The following is a 21042-nucleotide window of genomic DNA, read 5'->3' as shown; positions in this document are numbered from 1 at the left end:
CAGTCAATAAGAGAACTGCAGCTGTCAAAAGGATTTGGTTGTATATGCACATCACGGAAAACCTGAAGATTTTACTGCCGATATGCATACCCCTCTAGATATAAGACAACACAGGTAAAAGCAAAGATAATCCTAACCAGTGATGGAGGATAGGGAAGCTGTCAAGATATCTACGTACGCCAAGATTCCAAAGGAAGCAAGGTTTACTAATTGTGCTGCCTGTCAGCTTCTTGAAAATATCACAGAGAGAGACTATCCCAAAGAAATGATACTGCTACAAGTTCTGTGACTGATCCTCCATTAAAGAAGGGAAAGGCTGCAGCACGAGCTCAGTAATTATCTCTTAGGTTTGGCCAAACAGCATATACGCTAAGCAGACATCAGCCTCTAGCCACAACAGGGTTGAACCCCTTTCTCTTGGGAACACGGAGGAGTAAAGTAGGAAGAAGGCTGAAAATTCACTGAAAACCTGTAGAAGAGTCATGGAGCTAAGAAATACAGGGCAAAAATTTGTAGGATCTTGTGTTCTGTGAACTACAGAACTAGCTGCAATCTCAAATTATTAACTTGCACAGAATTATTCCTATCTCTGCCAAAAGAAATAATCATTTCATATCCTGGATGGAATAAAATTCTAGACAGGAAAAAACGAAAGAAGTTTTAGTACTGTAAATGTTTTAGATTATATGCAGAAATTATTCTAGAATGCTATTACAGAATAATAAATTACAGTATTTTCCAAAGCTGAGTCAGTTTTGGTGCACTGGTCTACTACGGTTCACATCAACATTATTAACAGAAATTTTCTTGCAGTTTAAAATGATAGTTCATTTTGGCAAAATATTTAAGCATGGAAAACAAAAGTAAACAAATTATTAGTTAAAAATAAACCGCAATTCCTCAACTCTAAGAACCCCACAACTGCTAGCTTGCAGTATTCAGCAGGAACTCTGACAATACCTTCTCACTGGTAAAGAGCTCCAAATGCGCTATCAGCTCCTTTATCTGTCTCTCTTTTTCTGCCAGCTGAACCTATAAGAAAAAAAGTTTACAGTCCCCATATTAATGAATAGGCACTATTTCCCTACATGTTATACTGTGAAAATGTAACACACAGCAATTAAAATTCATCTTTCAGCTGGAAAATGATTTGTCTACTGTAGTTACCTGCAGCATCCAGTACTACTACATCAAGACTAGGAGAAAACCAAAAATAACAATAATAATAATTCTCTGCCAGTTCCTGCACTGTGTAACAGCAGAATGTTGGGAGCCTTTTCCTGCCAGTTTTCAAAAAACAGCTACGGCATGATAAAATCCTAGGTAAAAATAAGAGGATTACTATCAGCGATGCTAACGACAGGTAGGACAGCACTCCACAGAAAGAGTTACAAGTCTGGAAGCTTCATCATGCTAATTCTAAGGAACCTGCTGCTCAGTACTTTAGTGATTTCTCTTTCATTCACTTCTCTCAGCCTCACAAGAAAATTTAACAGAGAACCACATTCTCCCTCTTTCTCAAACAAACTAAGTTTGTTTCACAAAAATCGACTCTGTCTCTCTGCTGTGTGCTTTGGAAGACGAGGGATGCAACTGATATATTATACAGTTCTTCCAGGCTTCTTCTTTGCTTCCAAATGATTATTTAAATAACCTTTCTCTACAAAGGGCTATTTCATTTGGATTCTGGTTACTTGGGAGACTGCCTCTCCATTTTTCCCTCTGGCATATAAGCTCAATGCTCTGTAGAGCTAAGTATCAGTTTTCCCAAACCTGAAATCCCCTCCTTCAGTTGAGTTCAACAGAGAGAAAACTACTGACCACGAGTCAACACTCATTTTTCCTCCACTTGCACTTGCCTGAACGATAATGGATTTCAAATTGCAGTCAAAACGTTTTCTGTTTTGGAACCAATTACGTATTACTTCCGTTAATCAAAAGTTAAAAAAAAAAATTTACTAAATTATGCACAGCAATTGATCATTATTAATTAATAAAACTGAATAAACTGGAAAGAGTCATGCATTTTACAGAAGTGAAATCAGAGCTTCTGAAAGTGTCAGAAATTACACAGGGACAGCACACCCTACATGTTGCTGAAGTGAGCTGTAGAATCACAGAATGGTTTAGGTTGGAAGGGACCTCTGGAGATCATCTAGTCCAACACCCTTGCTCAAGCAGGGTCCGCTAGAGCACATTACCCAGGATCGCGTCCAGGCGGGTTTTGAATATCTCCAGCGAAGGAGACTCCACGACCTCTCTGGGCAACCTGTGCCAGTGCTCAGTCACCCTCACAGGAAAGAAGTTCTTCCTCATGTTCAGATGGAACTTCCTGTGGCTCAGTTTGTGCCCACTGCCTCTTATCCTGTCACTGGGCACTACTGAAAAGAATCTGGCCCCATCCTCTTGACACCCTCCTTTCAGATACTTACACGCATTGATGAGATTTCCCCCTCTCAGTCTTCTCTTCTCCAGGCACAACAGGCCCAGCTCTCGCAGCCTTTCTTCATAGGAGAGATGCTCCAGTCCCTTCATCATTTTAGTAGCCCTCCACTGGACTCTCTCCAGTAGTGCCTTGTCTCTCTTGTACTGAGGAGCCCAGAACTGGACACAGTACTCCAGGTGAGGCCTCACCAGGGCTGAGGAGAGGGGCAGGATCACCTCCCTCCACCTGCTGGCAACACTCTGCCTCATGCACCCCAGGAGACCTTTGGCCTTCTTGGCCACAAGGGCACATTGCTGCCTCATGCTCAACTTGTTGTCCACCAGCACTCCCGGGTCCTTCTCGGCAGAGCTGCTTTCCAGCAGGTCAACCCCCCAGCCTGTACTGCTGCAGGGGGTTATGCCTACCTAGGTGCAGGACCCTGCCCTTGCCTTTGTTGAACTTGAGGAGGTTCCTCTCTGCCCAGCTCTCCAGCCTGTCCAGGTCCCTCTGAATGGCAGCACAGTCTTCTGGTGTGTCAGCCACTCCTCTCGGTTTTGTATCATCCGCAAACTTGCTGCGGGTGCACTCTGCCTTCCTCCAGGTCATTGATGAATATGTTGAACAAGACTGGACCCAGTACTGACCCCTGGGGGACACCGCTAGCTACAGGCCTCCAACTAGCCATTCACCAAAACCATTCACCACAACCCTCGGAGCCTTGCCATCCAGCCAGTTCTCAATCCACCTCACCGTCCACTCACCTAACCCACGCTTCCTGAGTTTACCTATGAGGATGTGATGGGAGATAGCGTCAAAAGCCTTGCTCAAGTCCAGGCAGACAACATCCACTGCTCTCTCCTCACCTACCCAGCCAGTCATTCCAGCAGAGAAGGCTCTCAGATTGGTCAAGCATGATTTCCCTTTGGTGAATCCATGCTGACTACTCCTCATCACCTTCTTGTCCTCCACATGCTTAGTGATCACCTCCAGGAGGAGCTGTTCCATCACCTTTCCAGGGACGGAGGTGAGGCTGACAGGCCTGTGGTTCTCTGGCTCTTCCTTCTTGCCCTTTTGGAAGACTGGCGTGACATTGGCTTTCTTCCAGTCCTCAGGCACCTCTCCTGTTCCCCGAGACCTTTCCAAGATAATGGAGAGTGGCCTAGCAATAACATCCGCCAGCTCCCTCAGCACTTGTGGGTGCATCCCATCGGGGCCCACAGATTTGTGGGTGTCAGGTTCACGCAAATGATGTCTAACCTGTTCCTCCTCAACCAAGGGAGAGTCTTCCTTTCTCCAGCCTTCCTCTCTTGTCTCCAAGGTCTGGAATTCCTCAGGACTGGCCTTAGCAGTGAACACCGAAGCAAAGAAGGCATTCAATAACTCTGCCTTCTCTGTATCCTTCGTCACCAGGGCACCCGCCCCATTCAGCGGCAGGCTGACATTTTCCTTAGTCCTCCTTTTGCTATCGATCTATTTGAAGAAGCCCTTCTTGTTGTCCTTGACATCCCTTGCCAGATTTAACTCCAAATGGGCCTTAGCCTTCCTTGTCACATCCCTGCCACACTCTGACAATATCTCTATATTCCTCCCAAGTGGCCTATCCACTTTTCCACATTCTGTAGACTAATTATATTCTGTAGAATAATTCAGTATTTTGTAAAAGCAAAACTGCTGTTATTTTTAAATGAGAGTGGGTTAATACAAGAATTCATTTAGTCACAGTTAAATTTAACCCCTACTCATAGGAAGGGGCATAGCTGGGTTATACTAAATATTCTTTTCTGTCAATTGTACTTACAATGGCCGTGAGGCTGAAAACAAGCACAACAACTGGCCATATGGAAATTTACTGCTTATAGTTCTTTCCCTTGTTTACCTAGCCAGACACTTCAACATAAGCATTAATATTGCATAACATCAAACAACAAGGCCTTGTGTGAGCTAAAGCTGCCCGTTATGCTTTAACCCCTGGTGCACTTGTGTTACATTTCCCTACTAAGATGAGAGTTGATATCTTCCAAACTAAAGTACTTCTCTCAGTATTTTTAAAATCATACCACCCACCTTGTATCTGTCAAATTCAGATAAAATGCATTAGGTAATACCAGCTCTGGTAATGCCCAATGCCTCTGGTAATGCAGCAGTTCAATGCAATATGAAGATTTTAGACAAATACGCCAACCAACCTTCCTGTTACTGTAAGCAACAGGATATTAAACTCTTTACCATTTTTTCCTTGCAATATAATATTAATGTCACTTAGATATCTGTCTAAATTCACAATATTACAAGATTCATAGCCTTCTGACAATACATTTGGCAGATGTCTTTCTTACTCATATACTGTATTTAAGCATTAAAAGAATGTGTCATTTCTACAGCGCAAAATAGATTTTCTGTTTATGGTAAAAATATGTTCAGTTTTCTCCCATTAAAATCATTTATTATTTGAACTATTAGAAATAAGCAACAATGTTAAGAATAGGATATGATTCATCATCTAAAAAAATTTTTTAAACTAACTTACTTTATACTGATCCTCCATTGCTGCTAGCTGTAATTTCATACCCTCATTGATTTTCACCTGTTCTTTCCACTTCAGCTCCAGTTTTGCTAGTTCATCAGCATAAACGCTGCATTTCATCTTCTCATCCTAAAGTAATGAACAACATGGCATGAAACTCTTAAAATTGTAAGAGCTGTCATTATTTGAGAAAAAAAGTGACAACCATGTAATTCTATGCTATTAGAATTCGACAATTTGCAGATGGCTTTCCCAAAAATCAAGCCTCACCCAACTACAAGGCCTTGAAGAGGACAGGGCTATTGAACGCTGAAGAACTGAGTTCAATATATATTTTTTCCCTGCTTCAGTTTTCAACAAGCTCCTATTCTTCTTTTACTGTTTTACTGTTCAAGCTTCTCTGTGTAAACACAACCCTAATACCACACTGCAATCAAGATGATCCTAAGTGTCTCACTCCAACACAAAACCTTTCCCCATGCAGTTTTTACAATCACGCTAAGTATCTTTCATCCAGAAGGTCAAAGGCAAAGCTTTCCTCAAAGTACGCCTACTAAAGACACAGCCATCAGAAGACAATGAAGGACCTACATAGAGATTTGTAGAATTGCATGGCAGTCGTTACATCCTGGAAAGGACGTTCAAATAGAATAATTCCCTTATGATAAGTAACGGAAACTTGGCAGTTTCATGACAGTTTCTGAATATACTTTGATTATTTGAGGTCAAAACAAATCAAGGCAGCCAAAAAAAAAAAGTTTTCAATTCTAATTCTAAGTGTTTTGACTTCATAATATTATTTTTTTTTTAATAACCAAACAACAGGCAAACAAATGAACAGAGATAACCCAAGGCCCAAAAAGCACTTAAACAATTCTACAACAGCCAACTTTTCAGTACCATCATTGACAAAAAACCTCCATCATTATACATACATCCAAGCTAGCTGCATGAAGATCGAGTTAGGATTGGCAGGTATGAACAGCTCAGGAGCAATGCTATCGTGGCTATACAACTACGGGAGCCAACTCCGGCCCAGAAACAATATAAACGTATGTACCACTCAGTGTGTACCACTGAGCCTGAGCTAGTAAGCCCTACCAACTTGGATGTCTAAACACTTTACAATCCCAAGACAGTCAAATTTGTAGGGAATTATTACACTTGAACATCATACCAAATAAACACTGCTATACTTGTCCAAGACATCAGCTGGCTCATAGCAACATGCTGTGTTCGATCTACTGAAACAATTATAGTTAAAGATATATAAAATAAATAATAAATAAGGCTTTGAATTAAGCACAGAAGCAGTAGCAGTTATCGTTTTTCTTGTATCTGGGTTATCCTGAAGAGTCCCTCTCTCAGGTAACGGTGAGCTGACTGCATAAAAATGTCTTTTAAAGTTAAAATTCCTATCCTAACCATGGTGTATTACACAAATAAGCAGGAAGGCAACTCAGTTGGGTAGATTTCGTCTTTCTAAGATTTAGTGCTTACAGCTATTTTCTGAAGCAGTCATTTACTTACTGCCAACATTTGCTTGCATTTCTTATACTTTTCTGTTTTCTCAGCAATTTCTTTATTCATTTCACGTACTTGCTCCTTTACCACGAATTCCGAAACTATATCAGATGAAATGGGGCTAACTGTGAACATTGAAGGAAAAAAACAAGAACATTGACTCTTTGTTCCATAAATAAAGTCTGTACCAAAGAGATGACAGGCTAAATTTCACAGCGCATCAGGAACATGCTTCATGTTATCCAAGTAGATACTTACTCAGAGACCCCCTGGGTTATCTTGTGACTAGTGATACATAAGATAAGCAGTCATAAGATCAGCATGACTGCATTCAGCTCTCTCACATACCAAAGATGAGCATAAATAAACATATGCATACATATTCCATAGGTCAGCGTAAAAACCAGACATAATCATCTCTCCCTTGAACTCCCAAGTGAACAACAGAATAGGTATGTTAAAATATTATATTTATTGTATATATAATATTTCAATCTTCTATAAAAACGTCTAATTCTTCAGCAGTCTGCTTTATCCTACCACATACTACGGTGGGCTTGCCAGAATTGTATTTATTTTAGGAAATACTTGTATTTAATTAAGCCAGGATGAAACTGACCAGAAGTTACAACCTACAGGGAGAAAGGGTATGTGAATTAAAGTTAATTAGATGCATAAATAAATAAAAATTAAAAGCATTACTCTGTGTTTACTGGCCTTTATCAACTTAGAATGAATATTAAATCAGGTCTAGTCATAACTTATTTTATTTACACTTTAGAAGATTAGTTTCATAGGAAGACTAATAGTTCACAAAAATTATAATCTAGTTAATCTAGCTAAATTTTCGCTAAAAAAAACACAGGAGTCGCCCATAGTCTTGGCCTTGTCATCAAATAACTGGAACTTTTCAGTAGATTTGATTTTACAGTAGAATGCTATAATGAACAGTCATTATGATATGACTGCAAAATCATGGTATTGTGTAAAATTTGAGGATTTAGGGAGCACTTTTTTTTAATGACTTCTTTTGTTAACCCAGCAAACCCAGCACTAACTATCAAGCAGGAATTCAGAGTTTAGTCCTGCTGACATTAAAAAATGTTAACTGAACCTTTCTGCAGAGATACAATGAAAATACTTATGAATGCTATCAATTTGAAAAAACAGCTTTTCAGATGAGTCTTCATTTTTCTAATTATTGTTCTTCGCTTTAGGTAAAACAGAAAAACTCCTCCTAGTTCATACTGAAAACACTATTGTAGATTACTTCACATAAACAACATTTTCAGGTTGATATAAAATAGACAAAATTAAAGCTGTTGATACCTGGAGATGCAGACAACTTTTTGTCTGTAATGACGGCAGTAGCTGTCTGAATGTTGGATGCATCTGTCAGTTTCTGTTGATTTCCTGCAATTTTCTTTGTGAAAAGAAACTTTGTTTTGATATGTTATTAAATGAAAACCAAAGCATAAAGAAACATCTCTTGCACTAACTACTCTGAAATTGGACTAGGCAGAACTGCTCATGAAAAGAAGAGAGAATAAAATGAGGTTTGTATATTTATCATTCTATCAACATTGAAATAATCTCAGATTATGATTTTTAATAATCACATTCTATAAAGTACTCTCACTGGAAATAGTAATTTTTAAGCAAATTATGAAAAATTATGAAAATTATTATGAAAAACTCATTTTCTGGAGAACACTTCATTCTATCAACTTAAATCTACTATTTCATTAGCAAATGGAGTCTAATGAGTGACAGAGCTCTACTGAAATAAAACCAAAAAAATGAAATTTTGGTTTTGTATCAGATGTACCACACAGCCCAACATGCAGAAGATTTTTAGGGAAAAGCCACAGACATTATGATATGGCACCTCATTCACCATTGACCTTCTGGATGATAAGACAACTTTTTAAAAGTAATTTATGGATCAAAACTGGGTAGCTTCCCCATTTGTTCTGTGGACAGCAGAAATACTTAAGTCTGTTTTTCTAAGGACTGTGTTTGTACACAGTCTTGCTTGATCTTGCCTTTGCTCACACTCCCTTATTTCTGCAATTTGAGCCTTTCTCTTCTCCTCAGTTACTAATTTTCACAGACTTCTGAAGAACTTTGAGAATCTCTAACCCTCAAACTTGTTTGAAATTTGCCAACAGGTTCAGTTACTAGGTGGTGTAAGACCGACATCATCATTGCATGAGCCTCATTTATTTAGAAACAAAGCTTAAAAAGTGATCAGAACATCAAACAGATAAGAAATAAAAACATGCTGTGGGTGTGAAAGCTTTCTCCCTACCTCCCTTAGACATCTTCTTCCATTTCCTTCCCTCCCTCCCCTTTTTATTTTTTAAAGGGAAACTAATTACACAGTTTAGTTTCCAAATTCTGCCTATTCTTCTGGGGTTCTTGTAGGTTCAACCAAACTCCATTAGCTTCCTACATGCACCAATTACTACAAAACCTATGCTTGCTTTTCACAGATATCTCAAAAATCATAGAAGTAATCTGGCTTTACGGAAGACAACGCGAAATTGAAAAGCCACCACTCAGCGCATATTTTAATCCTTTTTTTTTTTTTTTTTTAAAAGAAGTATTGTCCTTTGCAAAAAAAGGAAATGAAATAGTTACTGAAAGGTCATAACAAGCACATGCAATTTCTCCATTCTACTTACTGCCTGTTCTGTAAATTTGTTCACTTGTTTTTGAAGTTTTTGACATTCTTTGAATTTTTCTTTGTAATGGTCAGCAGCCATTTGCAGGCGAAGCTTCAGATCTTCGACCTCTCTGCGCAATTCATGCTCCACTGTGTTCGAAATTTCCTTTAAAAAAAAAAAAAAAATCAAAGCTGGTGTCCCTTTCATTCAAACAGTACTATTTCCTGAAAAGCCTTTTATTTTTAAATGAATGCAAACAAAATGCTCTGAAGTATTCTGTGCAAGCGTGGAGGAAGCCCGTGTTTTCTTTGTGGGAAACAAAGGAATAGAGGAGCAGAGCAAAGGTATAATCAGTGTCTGCGCTGAAGTAAGAGACACTGAGGGAATAAACAGGCACTGATATTAGGTAGATAATGAGAACTATGATTCTACGGGCCGCCTGACATATACCAAGAGTCTAAATTCAAACCTTCTAGAGAAGGTGTTCCTGTATAGCCGCATGGCAAACACAGGCGGACCACAACTATATTTTAGAACACTCACTGTGTCTCTACTGGAAGTAGTTCAGCTGAGCTGTAAAACTGATGCACAATCTAGCTAACTTTACCAACACGATATACTCTTAACTGTGTTGCATTTGGAAACTTTCCTGGTAATTCAGTCATTTAGACGATCTGCTACTTACATCTTTGAAATACATCATGAAGTAACAGATCTCCTCATAAAAGCTTATCTAATTCTTGGCTATTTTAAAATATAGTAGCTCTTTTCAAAGTTGTATTATTCATATTTACTACACCATTCTAACTATTGTTCAATTTATTTTTCATACTGGTACATCACTACAATAATCCTAGCTGCAAAATTAATCTGACACAGTTACAGTTGCAGAAGACAGAAGATCTAGTGCAAACTCACTGAAGTCAGAACGCTGACCTTGATATCATCTTAGTAGATTTTGATTCAAAACAAAGAAAGCCAAGACAATTTCCATTATGTTAATATTTTTGTACTTATAAATACTGCAGTAAATCAATTCTGACAACAAATTTTGAAGGACTCATCAGAATCAGAAATTCTACCAACTAGGAAAGACTGTTACAAAAAAAACATCAATTGTTGTATCTGCATGAATTTTTATGCTAGTAGCTCACGCATAAGAATTCGGGAAAGGGGGTGGATTCAAAATAATACTGATAAATACAGTACTACTCCATAAAAAGTAATTTGGGGGAGGGGTGGCAAGGGAGTTACTACAAGAAGCAGTAGAAACTTTCTTTCTTACCAGTCTTCCAATTCAGCTAACATGCATTTGATTAAATGTAATACCTTGACTGCCAGAAGAGAATTTGTTAATAATAATTATCCAAATACATATTTATTTCCCAATTTTAGCAAAGCCAGCCAGATTTTGTGAATACAGGTAAGTTTCAGTACTAAAAAGTAAAAATTTACCTGCTCATTTTTCAAAGCTGTGATCTTCTTAAGTTCAGCTAAAGCATCAGCAAGCTGCTTTTTCAACTTCTCGTTTTCGAGACGTGCACTATGAAGGTCTGCAATCGTCTTATCTCGCACATTTACTGCGTCACTCAACTCTTTTGACATTAGGACAGCTTCTTGTTTGCTAGCCTGAATCTGATCTTCAGCTTTTCGAAGCTGTTCTTTTAAAATACTTGCATCCTCCTGGGAAAGAGAGAGAGGGAAGGAATCAATCATCTTTGAACTCAAAAAGTTTAAATAAAGGCTGGTTTAGGAACTGGAAACATTTACAGGAGAAATCAAGTTTTTCCTGGTGGCTTTAGCAAAAAGCCTAAAGCAATAAGGTTGAGAGTAAGTATCATTTTTGCCATATATTTTCTCTGCTAATGATTGTGCGCAATCATATTTCACCATGAGATAAAGGTACATGAACAATCACTATCTCAAAAGACAGATTTAAATATAATTTTACCTATTCTATATTTTTGTTGCATTTTCAGCTTTAATTTTAATGTTAAGCATACTCATCAAAAATTTCTTCTCCCAGAACATCTTTGTTCTGATCACTGTAGAACACTAAAGTAGGATAAATGGCCACCCAGTTTCAAAACCAAAGTTCACTCCACAGTAAGACACTTCAGGTAACAGCAGAATAAGAGGCCTTAAAATGCCTACAACTGCATCACATAAGATTCTTTAGTGTGGACACTGTGTAAAAGAGCTTCGGGATGTTTTTCATACAACTCCATTTCCCAAGATCTTGCACAACATGCTTTTCCAAGGGAGTTGAGAGCAAAAAGCAACAGAGTATGAATTGCAGTATGAAGCATTCTAAGATTCTCACCACTGCTGCAGCTCCATAGGCAGCCCAAGGAACCACTGACCAAGCTGCACTATGGCCTCTCATCCCTCACAAAAGCCCAGAATCACAAAAATTAAAAAGTTGCTATAAGCCACTCTCAGCCTCTGAGCTTCCTTGAGGCACAATCATCTCATATTCTTGAGTCCAGACATAAATTCAGGTATTTCTAGTGTGCTACTTGCTGATTTTTGAATAGCAGATTGTCCAGCGGAATACTAATGTACTTTGTAAACATTCATGCAGGTGGATGGACTAGGAGATTTCTTGAAGTCCCATCCCTTAGCTGTTTTCTACGGCAGATCATACATCAGCTACATTTCAGTAGATATAAGGGGTTTCATAGTGCAAGACAGACATTAAGTGATCCTACCAGAAGTGACAAATACTTCCCGAGACTAATAAGTGACAAATTTTTAGTTGCTCCAATATTGACACACACATTACACATTCTTATTTCAAAGTAAAATACTGGAGTAATTTAACACATTCAGAAAAAAAACTGTAAAACAGTCATAAGACAAAAAGAAGGTGTTCTAATTTAAAGCACAATAATGTGTTCCTTTTGCCTTCTTACTATTTCCATTCTCAATAGCACTACTTCACTACTACAATTTTATATTCATAATTCATACTCCTTTAATGCAATTTCTGTTCCTTCAAGATCTAGATCACTCTTCCAGTGAGAAGACTGACAAGACGCACAAGTTAGAAGTAAAAATCAGTGCATCACCTGCATATTCTGACTTTTCTGTGCTGGCCTCTGCAAAGGCTGCACCTATTTTACCTCTTGAGTTTAGATTAGGAGTACATTTGTGGAGCAAATCTCCCAGTCATTCCACCTTATCACTCTTCAGATCACATCACAGAACATTCTCAGAGCACAGGGACTGGATTCCTTTCAGATGAAACTAAACAGGAAGATGCGTACCAGGAACAAACCTAATACGCTCCAACAACTAATGGGTATTCAATCTATGGCATGCTAAAACCACCCCTTGGAACATGGGCAGCGTGGACACCAGGTCTTCAGCACTTTCACTCTCCTATCGTGCCACGCTACTTGCTAACCACACTGCATAGCGAAGGTTAACTCTTCTTTACAAGTCCTACCGGCACTCTTCCTGCTGACTTCTCATTTGATTTTGTCCATTTATGTGGCATCTTATCCTTCCTGAGGTTTTACATTGTCATATATTGACAGTACATTCACCTAACAAGCCCTCCGGCACGTCTTTCAGCACGTCCTTACCCTCTGCAGTCTCAACACGGCCACATCCTTTTCTCTTTTTCTCACTCTGTCCTTTTTTTATGAAGTTACAAGCAACTCTCAGGAATACGCCATTTTTACTGAATTGACCAACTAATTCTTTACATCTAGCTTATCTCACAGTTCATCAGGTATCAAACTCTTCTCAAAATGCTCGGAGTGAGCAAAACTAATTAACTTTCCTCTTTGCTCATTTTCTCTCTCTGCTGAGAAAACAAGGAGTCTCTTGCCTCTCGGCCTATACCCTGGAGGTATCTTCAACTTCCTCCTTTCTTTTGTCAAAGACTTACAAACTTTACAAACTTTAGAAATACTTATTTTTAACCAGGCCAATTATATTAGTAATGCTTACCTTGTTGGATGAGGAGAGTAAAAAAGCTTTCTTCATACTTTCTTTCTCTGCTATAAATAGCTGTAATCTGCCAACCTCCTCTTTATAATACGTTATCATGTTTTCTTTGTTTGCATCCAAATTCTTAAACGTCTGGATCTCTTTTACTAGTTTGGTGTTTTCTATTTCTGTATTCTTCAAGTGTATCTGTAATGATGCTAAAAAATGTCAAACTCTTCTTCCACATTATAAAGACTACTATCTGTTCAATTAAGTGTTTACTAAATTCTAACTCATCTCAGATTAGAATAGGTAAAGAGAAAAATTAAACATTTGGTAATATCACTACCCTCGCAGCACAAATCTTTTCATCAGCTGGATCATCTAACAACAGCTCCACTCTACAGCTAGAGGTTCAGCCCCTGATTTCTGTCCACATCAAGCTAAACTTTTGAAAACTAACTCCTCTCTTCACAAATGCAGGAAAGCTACACACCCTTTAAAATTACTGGAAGAAAGCTAAAAAGAAATTCATCTTCTAGTAGCATCTACTTACAATCACCTAAGTAAACAGGACTACAACAGCTATATGTGGCTCCAAAGACAGCAAACTACTTTCACAACCCTAGAGCTGTTTTTTAAGATGTCACCAAGTATATCTTCTTATGCCTACTAAGTGAAAACTGTTGTACTCAAGCGTTGTCCACTCAAACGCTAAAAGATTTGTGCCATTTACTCACAACGGAATACCTCGCTTCTGAAAGACGTTTTGAGATTTTAAGATAACTTCTGGAGTAAATCTAACATTGTCTGCCACATAAAGACCTTTTCCTATGAAGGCAAATAATCTTTTCAACACATACAATTTGCTTCACAACCTAAACATTTCTTCATCCTAGCATATGAGCCAGATAAAGGATTTTTTTGCCAAGAGGAGTATGAAAACTAACAGCCACCAGCTCAAGTCAGATTAGGGATGACATTTCTAAAGGCTGATCGGTTTCTGCAGCTACTTTTCTAAGCGCGGGGTCGCATCAAATTAGACACGCTAGTACAGCAGGCCAATATAAAAATCAAGTATACATGCTTGTTGTACTCAGGCTGGTTCCAACAGCTCACTTCAACTAGCCAACAGTTCTGGGCTTTAAGACTATTTGTGAGACTCTTTTTATAATAAGGCTGCTTCCCAATATCAGCAAAAGGAGTCGGCTCTGCTTGTAAAATCAGTGCAACATAGATCCTGCTACAGTTTCTCAAAGTTATGCACCAGACTCAAGAATAGGGATCTAGAAAACACACTCTGGAGAAAGAATTTACAGTAGTAAAAAGCAATTTACTTTTTCACAGTTGTGTTAAGACAATCAATTACTGGACGATGCATTGTAGAATTAAAGAACTACCTCAGTAGCATCTACTATTTTAGGTTACTGCGTTTGCATTTTAACAAAGTGGTTATACATCCTCCTTCTTAGGGACATTTTTATACCCTTGGAGAAATTCAAATGCTATTTTCTTCATCCAATGTTATCCAGGAGCATTTATAACTGTCTTAAAAATGTGTTCACAGAAATGACCCATTTCCTTTCTGCCTCAACATCCAATTTATCACACCTCTCTATAAAATGTTATTACCCTTATTTCAAGCCACTTCATTTCAATGTATACAAGGAGAAGGGATAAATTACCTTATAAAGTTCTTTTTCATCCTTTTCTGTCTTTAAGACACATTCAAGTTGCTCCTTCTCAAGAATTACTTTCTTCAGTTTGTCCTTCAGACTAAGAAATTAACAAATTTCTTAGTAAACAGAACTCTTAAAGACAATTAATTCATATATTAAGAAGTATATACTTTAAAAGAATACCTGTGGAAATAAGTAGTAAAAAATGGAAGGTAAGAGACAAACAACTAAATACCTGTCTAACTCTGTTTCTTTTGCAATGGCTTTTTGTGTAACAGTCATGATATCTTCTTCCAGCTGGAGAACTTTTGAAGCAGCCTCATCATGCTTCTTCTTCAGATCATCATTTTCAGTCTTAAGAGTTTCTGATGCTTGAATATTAGCCTTAAAAAAAAAAATTGTAAATACATGTCATTTAAGAATGCACACCTTTAGAACTAGAAAATGTTATTTGAATTAATGCTAAAATGTAGAAATACTGCTTATTTCTAGGGTATATGCAAAAAAAAGCCTGTTGTCTTCCTAGTATCAAGGAACATGTCACAAACATACCATAAGTTACTTCAAGTTTTAAGAAGTATCTTGCACATAAATACTATATGTATTGCTTCCACAATTTTTCAGTAATACCTTTAAGTTTACTATAAGACAAAAGATCCCAGCATGTACGCTCTGAAATCATGCCTATATTCTAAACTGTCCATTAATGTAATAAGCAGCACAGCACTCACACATGAATTTGAACATTCAGTTTAGACAGTATCAAGTTTATACAATTAAAATATTTTAAACCTATTTTTAAAAAGTGTAAAATGCTTTCAATTACTCGCTGCTTTCACTTCAGAGCATATGTAAAGCTTCAATATAAGAAAGATAACCATGAGGTCTCCTCTCTTCCCTAAAATGCATGCCAAGCCCTTTTAAACCTCTAATCTGGGTTAAAAATATACTAAACATGCTACGTATATTCATTCCTTCTATCTTTGAATGATGCCAATTACCTACAACATGGGCTTTACCCTAAAAGAGCACCAGAGAAATAGAAAATACGTAAGAAAAGACTAAAAGGATAAGCAGTCAGGATCAAGATACAGAAGAGGAAGATGTATTCTGATTGAAATTTAATTTTTCTCTTCATAATCTTAGATGAGACTATCTTCTTAAAAAAAAAACAGTCATTCTTGTTCAGTCTGAAGTACAGGTATCATGAGGGGAAAAAAATCAAAATTAATATCTGTTATGTATATTAAAAATACTGTTCTTCACTACCACAGGATTCACTCTAGTTTTCCTGATGAGGAAAGAAAGGAGTAAGAAGTATGAAAACATACATTGAATAGCCTACTATTGGAAAGACCAAAGAGGATGTCAGAGGATGTCAGGAGAGGGGTGGAAAAGAGGATCATTAGATGAAAAAAAATAATTTGCAAATTCAAATCATAAAGGCTAGAGATTTATACTTGTACTGAAAAACAAGAAGAATACAATAGAAAAGGTAAGAGGCTCAATAAGGAGTTTCTGTTTTGGTAGAAGCATCCACTTTTGCAAAGACCATCAAAGAATTTAGAGAGAGACAGACAGACAGACAGACAGAGAAAGGAAGATAACTTCCAAATTTTTTGGCCTTCCTTCTGCAAACTAATCATGAATTGTCTAGCTTTAAGTATATAAACAACTTCTACTTTTGTTTGTACTTTCTTTTACCTGAAAAGACTAAGAGCTTACATTTGACCAGATAACTAAATTAGTCAAGTCACAGCTAAGATAGCTGCAGGGAAAAGGAGTAAAAATAGAATACAACCATTCGTGATGATAAAGGGTTAGATCAAACATTTGGAAGATGTGATAATCTCATGAAACATATTGCAGGACTAGCGTCTTAGAGAACAGAAGCGAATACAGAGGTTGATAACAGCAGAATCACAGAATGTGTGGGGTTGGAAGCGACCTCTGGAGATCGTCTAGTCCAACCCTCACTGCTCAAGCACGGTCACCTACAACAGGTTGCCCAGGACCACATCCAGTTGGGTTTTGAATATCTCCAAGGATGGAGACTCCACAACCTCTCTGGGCAACCTGTTCCAGTGTTCAACCACCCTCACAGTAAAGAGGTGTTTTCTCAGGCTCAAGTGGAATTTCCTGTGTTTCAGTTTATGCTTCTTGTCCTGTCACTGGGCACCTTGTTGAACTTGTCCATCAGGACCCCCAGGTCCTTCTCTGCAAAGCTGCTCTCCAGCCAGTCAGCCTCCAGCATGTACTGGTGCATGGGGTGATTCCTCCCCAGGTGCAAGGACTCTGCACTTCCCTTTGTTGAACTTCATGAGATTCCTCTCTGCCCATTTCTCCAGCCTGTCGAGGTCTCTCTGAATGGCAGCACAACCATCTGGTACAGCAGCTGGTCCTCCCAGCTTTGTATCATCTGTGAACTTGCTAAGGGTGCATTTGGTCCCAACATCCAGGTCATTTTTAAAGACATTAAACAGTATTGGCCTTAGTATCAACCCCGGGAGACACTGCCAGTCGCCAGCCTCCAGCTGGACTTCATGCCACTGATTGCAACCTTCAGTTCAGCCAGTTTTCAATCCACCTTACTGACCACCAGCCCACATTTCATCAGTTTGTCTGTGAGGATGCAACAGGAGACAGTGTCAAAAGCCTTACTAAAGTCAAACTAAACAACATTCACTGCTCTCCCCTCATCCACCAAGCCAATCTTCTCATCATAGCAGGCCAAAAGTGACTTCAACACTGCTTTTTTGGAAAGATAACAGATGCAAGATGTAAAGCCACTGTGAGTACAGCATTCATTATGCTTACTGTAGTTGTGTTCATAGTGTTGTGAGCCATGGACAGTTAAGTGTCACTTCCATCACAGTAAAATCACTAGTTATCTTAAATAACCCTGAAAAAACATTATTTTTCTATGATGCTATTTTCTTGAGAAAAGACGTTAACAATACTAGAGTGGAGCACACATAACAAGACAATACGTTACTACTTTTCATATCAAAATTCTGTGAAGTTCAGCTTAATATCAGCCACGAGCATGGTATGAATCAAAGTGTAAACAAGGTCAAGATAGACTGACCAATGTGACAGACTACAGCATGACCTACAGTGTTTGTGCAGACACTAAAGGTACAAGTTGTCTTTTTACTTTGCATTTGGAAGATCAAAGCACTAGATGATCAATTCATTTTTAAATAAAGCTTAATGCCCTGAGGCAACAAAACTGTACTGTTAAATCAGGAGAAACATATCAGAGTTCATGGAGAACCCTTTCTGGCCAGATTCTAACTTAACTAACAATTTTTAAAATACAATAAAATATAATGAGGACTGGTTTTACTCATTAATTGTCAAAAATATGCTGTTAGCAAGGGTAATTAAGCCCTGCTTTTATAAGCAACTGAACAGAAGTTTGGGTATTATATGATTTTTTGGGAGGTGGGGGAACTGCAAGGGTGGCAAATGTAACTGATCTGACATCTCATTTGCTTCCTGAACTTTACACTAGCGCATGAAGCAGATTTTAATTTTCGTTACGTATACTACTTGAAAGGAAAAAGGGCTAATCCATTCCAACTATTTGAACTCTAAATTGCTGTTCAGACTTCTCAGAATTGCCAGTGTTTAACGCATATAAAGAATTCTGAGAAGAAAGGCAACATGAATGCCTACTTTGTTGAAAGCAGTCTTGGAGCAGAAGACGCACAGTTTTTGTAAGGCTTTTATTTCTGAAGAGCTATCAGTTTCCTGCAATCGAAAACGCGTTACTTTGGTGTAGAGAAGGCAGCAAGTTTTAATTAAAGTCAGTATTCCAAGTAAAACTTGCTATATAACCAGAAGTAACTACACACATTATAAATGCCTGTCCTTCCCCTGTGCAGTGGAGACTAATTATTTGCCTCTGTTTTGAAAGTAGTATAGTAAAAAGTCTATTTCAATGCCTATCTGTGTTTTCTCTAAACACCATTTTGGCATAACTGTAGCTGTTGTAACTCAAATGCCTTCAAAAGAATTTAATCAGATATGTTATATATATATATACAAACTGTACAAACAGTTCAAATAGCCTGCCAAAGGTAACATATATTAAAAGGAATTAATAGCCTGAAAAAATACACTCCACAAACAGCATTACAATTGATGCTGCTTTGCTAGTTATTCTAAAGGGACATGGTATTAAAATGTAAAAGTTCCATACTTAACAGATTCTCACCTAATAAACTTGTTTAGATACAAATAAAGCCTACAGTTTTGAAAGAAAAAGGATTAATTTTTTTTAGAAACGACTTGTTATTCTACAGCATTTTTAGCAATTCAATTTAGATGCTGCAATCCTAGTCCCTTACACTCCAGTTACAGTGGTTCCAGAGCCTGTAAAATCTAAAACGAGTGCTCTTAGACTATTTTATGTGTTTTAAGAGGAGTCAAAAGTGGAAGAATATAGTAAACACGTTAACTACATGTACAACCTCTATTACACAGAAAAGATGATTAAATTACTGTTTACTCAATTTCTCCTAATCTACCTGATAAGGGTTATATATATTCTATATATACATATAATATTCTGTATAAGGTATAGAATATTCTATATTCATTAAAGTTTCTTCCACTCTCGTAACAGAAAGAAAAGCATAGCAAAAAGCATAGATCATTTTAACGATCTAGTTTAAAAATATCTGACAATTGTAACATTATTTTTAAGGTTGGATCATTTCTTTAATCCAGGTTACAAATGCAGCTCCCACAAAGAGTTGCAACAGCATTATTGATAAAGTGGAAACCAAACTGCATAGCAGGGACCAGAAGAAGCCAGAAATTACTTAAGTCAGCTTCACTGCTGCAAAACAAAAGCTTCCAAAACAACAACAAAAAATTATATAATTATTAGTAGCCTAACGAAATGCAACAAAGAAATTTAAGGTAGCTGTCAGACAAATTCATTTTCCCAGAATCAAAATTCCAGTTTGAAAAGTCCCATGTGCTTTCAGATGGGGAGTCGGAGGAAAGATAAGGCACTGAAATTTTTTTCTTGTTACGGCAAAATAGCGAAATATTTAAGATTGATTGTTTTTATTATATCAATAATAATATTATTATATTATTTTTATTATATTATAATATTATTATATTATTATTATAACAACGGGATTTTATTGTAATCACATACGGGTCTGCCCCCCAAAAGAACTGCCATTACACATAATGTGATTTATTTATTTACAATGCATTACATTGAGATCCTGAAATAACCGAGATTTTACGTCAAGAAGTGGCTTTTTTTTTTTTTTTTTTTTTTAAATCACATCAGTGGCTTTAGACATGCATAGCCTAATCCTAAACACATTGACTGAAACCTCTTAGAGCTTATAACGATAGCTTTATCTAAAGAATACATGAAGATCATGCTATGCCAGACTCTAATGGCATTTAAGTCCATACCAGTAACAGCACTAAGTCACAACAGATTTGGACAGAGCCTATAGCGCGAATTAAGATCCCATACAAAATCCTTGACCTATGTATAGGCTGATCTCTTTAGCCCTTATGGTTTCTCATTTATTAGTTTACCTCCTGCTCAGTAATGTTTGCCTCCGACATTACAAAATTGCAGCACCTTTTGATAGAGTATAGAAATCATAAAATTAATGCGTCTTTCAAGAACATTGCCAAACAAGCAAAGAAAAGAACATCAGGGTTCCACTGAGATAAAGACTGTAGGATAAACTCAACAGTTCTAGCCCTTGCACTAATCAAGGGAACTACTATTACGTTTCACACACCGTAGAGAACTCAAGGGATCTAGATGAATTATCTACAGAACCCTTTTACTTATCCCACTGACATTATAGCAGCTCCAACAGAGATATGTAAAATACTTGGCTGATATCATACTCTGTTTATAGGATCTCAGAGGACAAATGATGAACACAACACTACCGTTGCAGCCACTGCAAGATTTATCTGAGCATTCTTACGATGCAAAGCCTGAATGCTCTGAAAGCAAAACTCAAGTAGTAACTTTTCTTTCCAAAATGAAATTTAATCATTCAGCAAAGTAAAGCAGTAAATCAATCCCCAGTAAACTCAATGACATTAAGTTTTTATCTTCATGCCCATGACTGGCAATAGAAATATTGCTAAAACAAAAAAAAAAAAGAAAACCACACACAACACCATACAGTATCCCAGTCCAACATTTACTGTCTTTCATGACACCTCATTTTTATGACATTCGAATGGAGGAGGTAGAAAGAGCTGTAGGATCTTGCA

General features: G+C 37.5%; 1 protein-coding gene across 11 annotated transcripts in view; it reads right to left on the bottom strand.

Moving 5' to 3' along the window:
- The window catches only part of TAX1BP1 (Tax1 binding protein 1), a 69291-nt gene that overhangs the window by 16700 nt on the left and 31549 nt on the right, over positions 1–21042 (bottom strand). For 3 of the 11 annotated variants that reach the window (XM_068935230.1, XM_068935231.1, XM_068935232.1), the window contains exons 6-14: positions 14996–15144; positions 14767–14857; positions 13103–13288; positions 10598–10825; positions 9161–9307; positions 7803–7911; positions 6480–6598; positions 4953–5078; positions 961–1032 (exon numbers count right to left, since the gene is read on the bottom strand). In XM_068935230.1, the coding sequence (XP_068791331.1) occupies positions 961–1032; positions 4953–5078; positions 6480–6598; positions 7803–7911; positions 9161–9307; positions 10598–10825; positions 13103–13288; positions 14767–14857; positions 14996–15144 (1227 nt within the window). The remainder of the gene's footprint in view (positions 1–960; positions 1033–4952; positions 5079–6479; positions 6599–7802; positions 7912–9160; positions 9308–10597; positions 10826–13102; positions 13289–14766; positions 14858–14995; positions 15145–21042) is intronic. The other 8 variants (XM_068935233.1, XM_068935234.1, XM_068935235.1 and 5 more) reach the window with 5 other exon arrangements.

Source organism: Struthio camelus, chromosome 2 (genome assembly GCF_040807025.1).
Source record: "Struthio camelus isolate bStrCam1 chromosome 2, bStrCam1.hap1, whole genome shotgun sequence".
NCBI lineage: Eukaryota > Metazoa > Chordata > Aves > Struthioniformes > Struthionidae > Struthio > Struthio camelus.
This window is presented reverse-complemented; position numbering and strand designations above follow the sequence as displayed.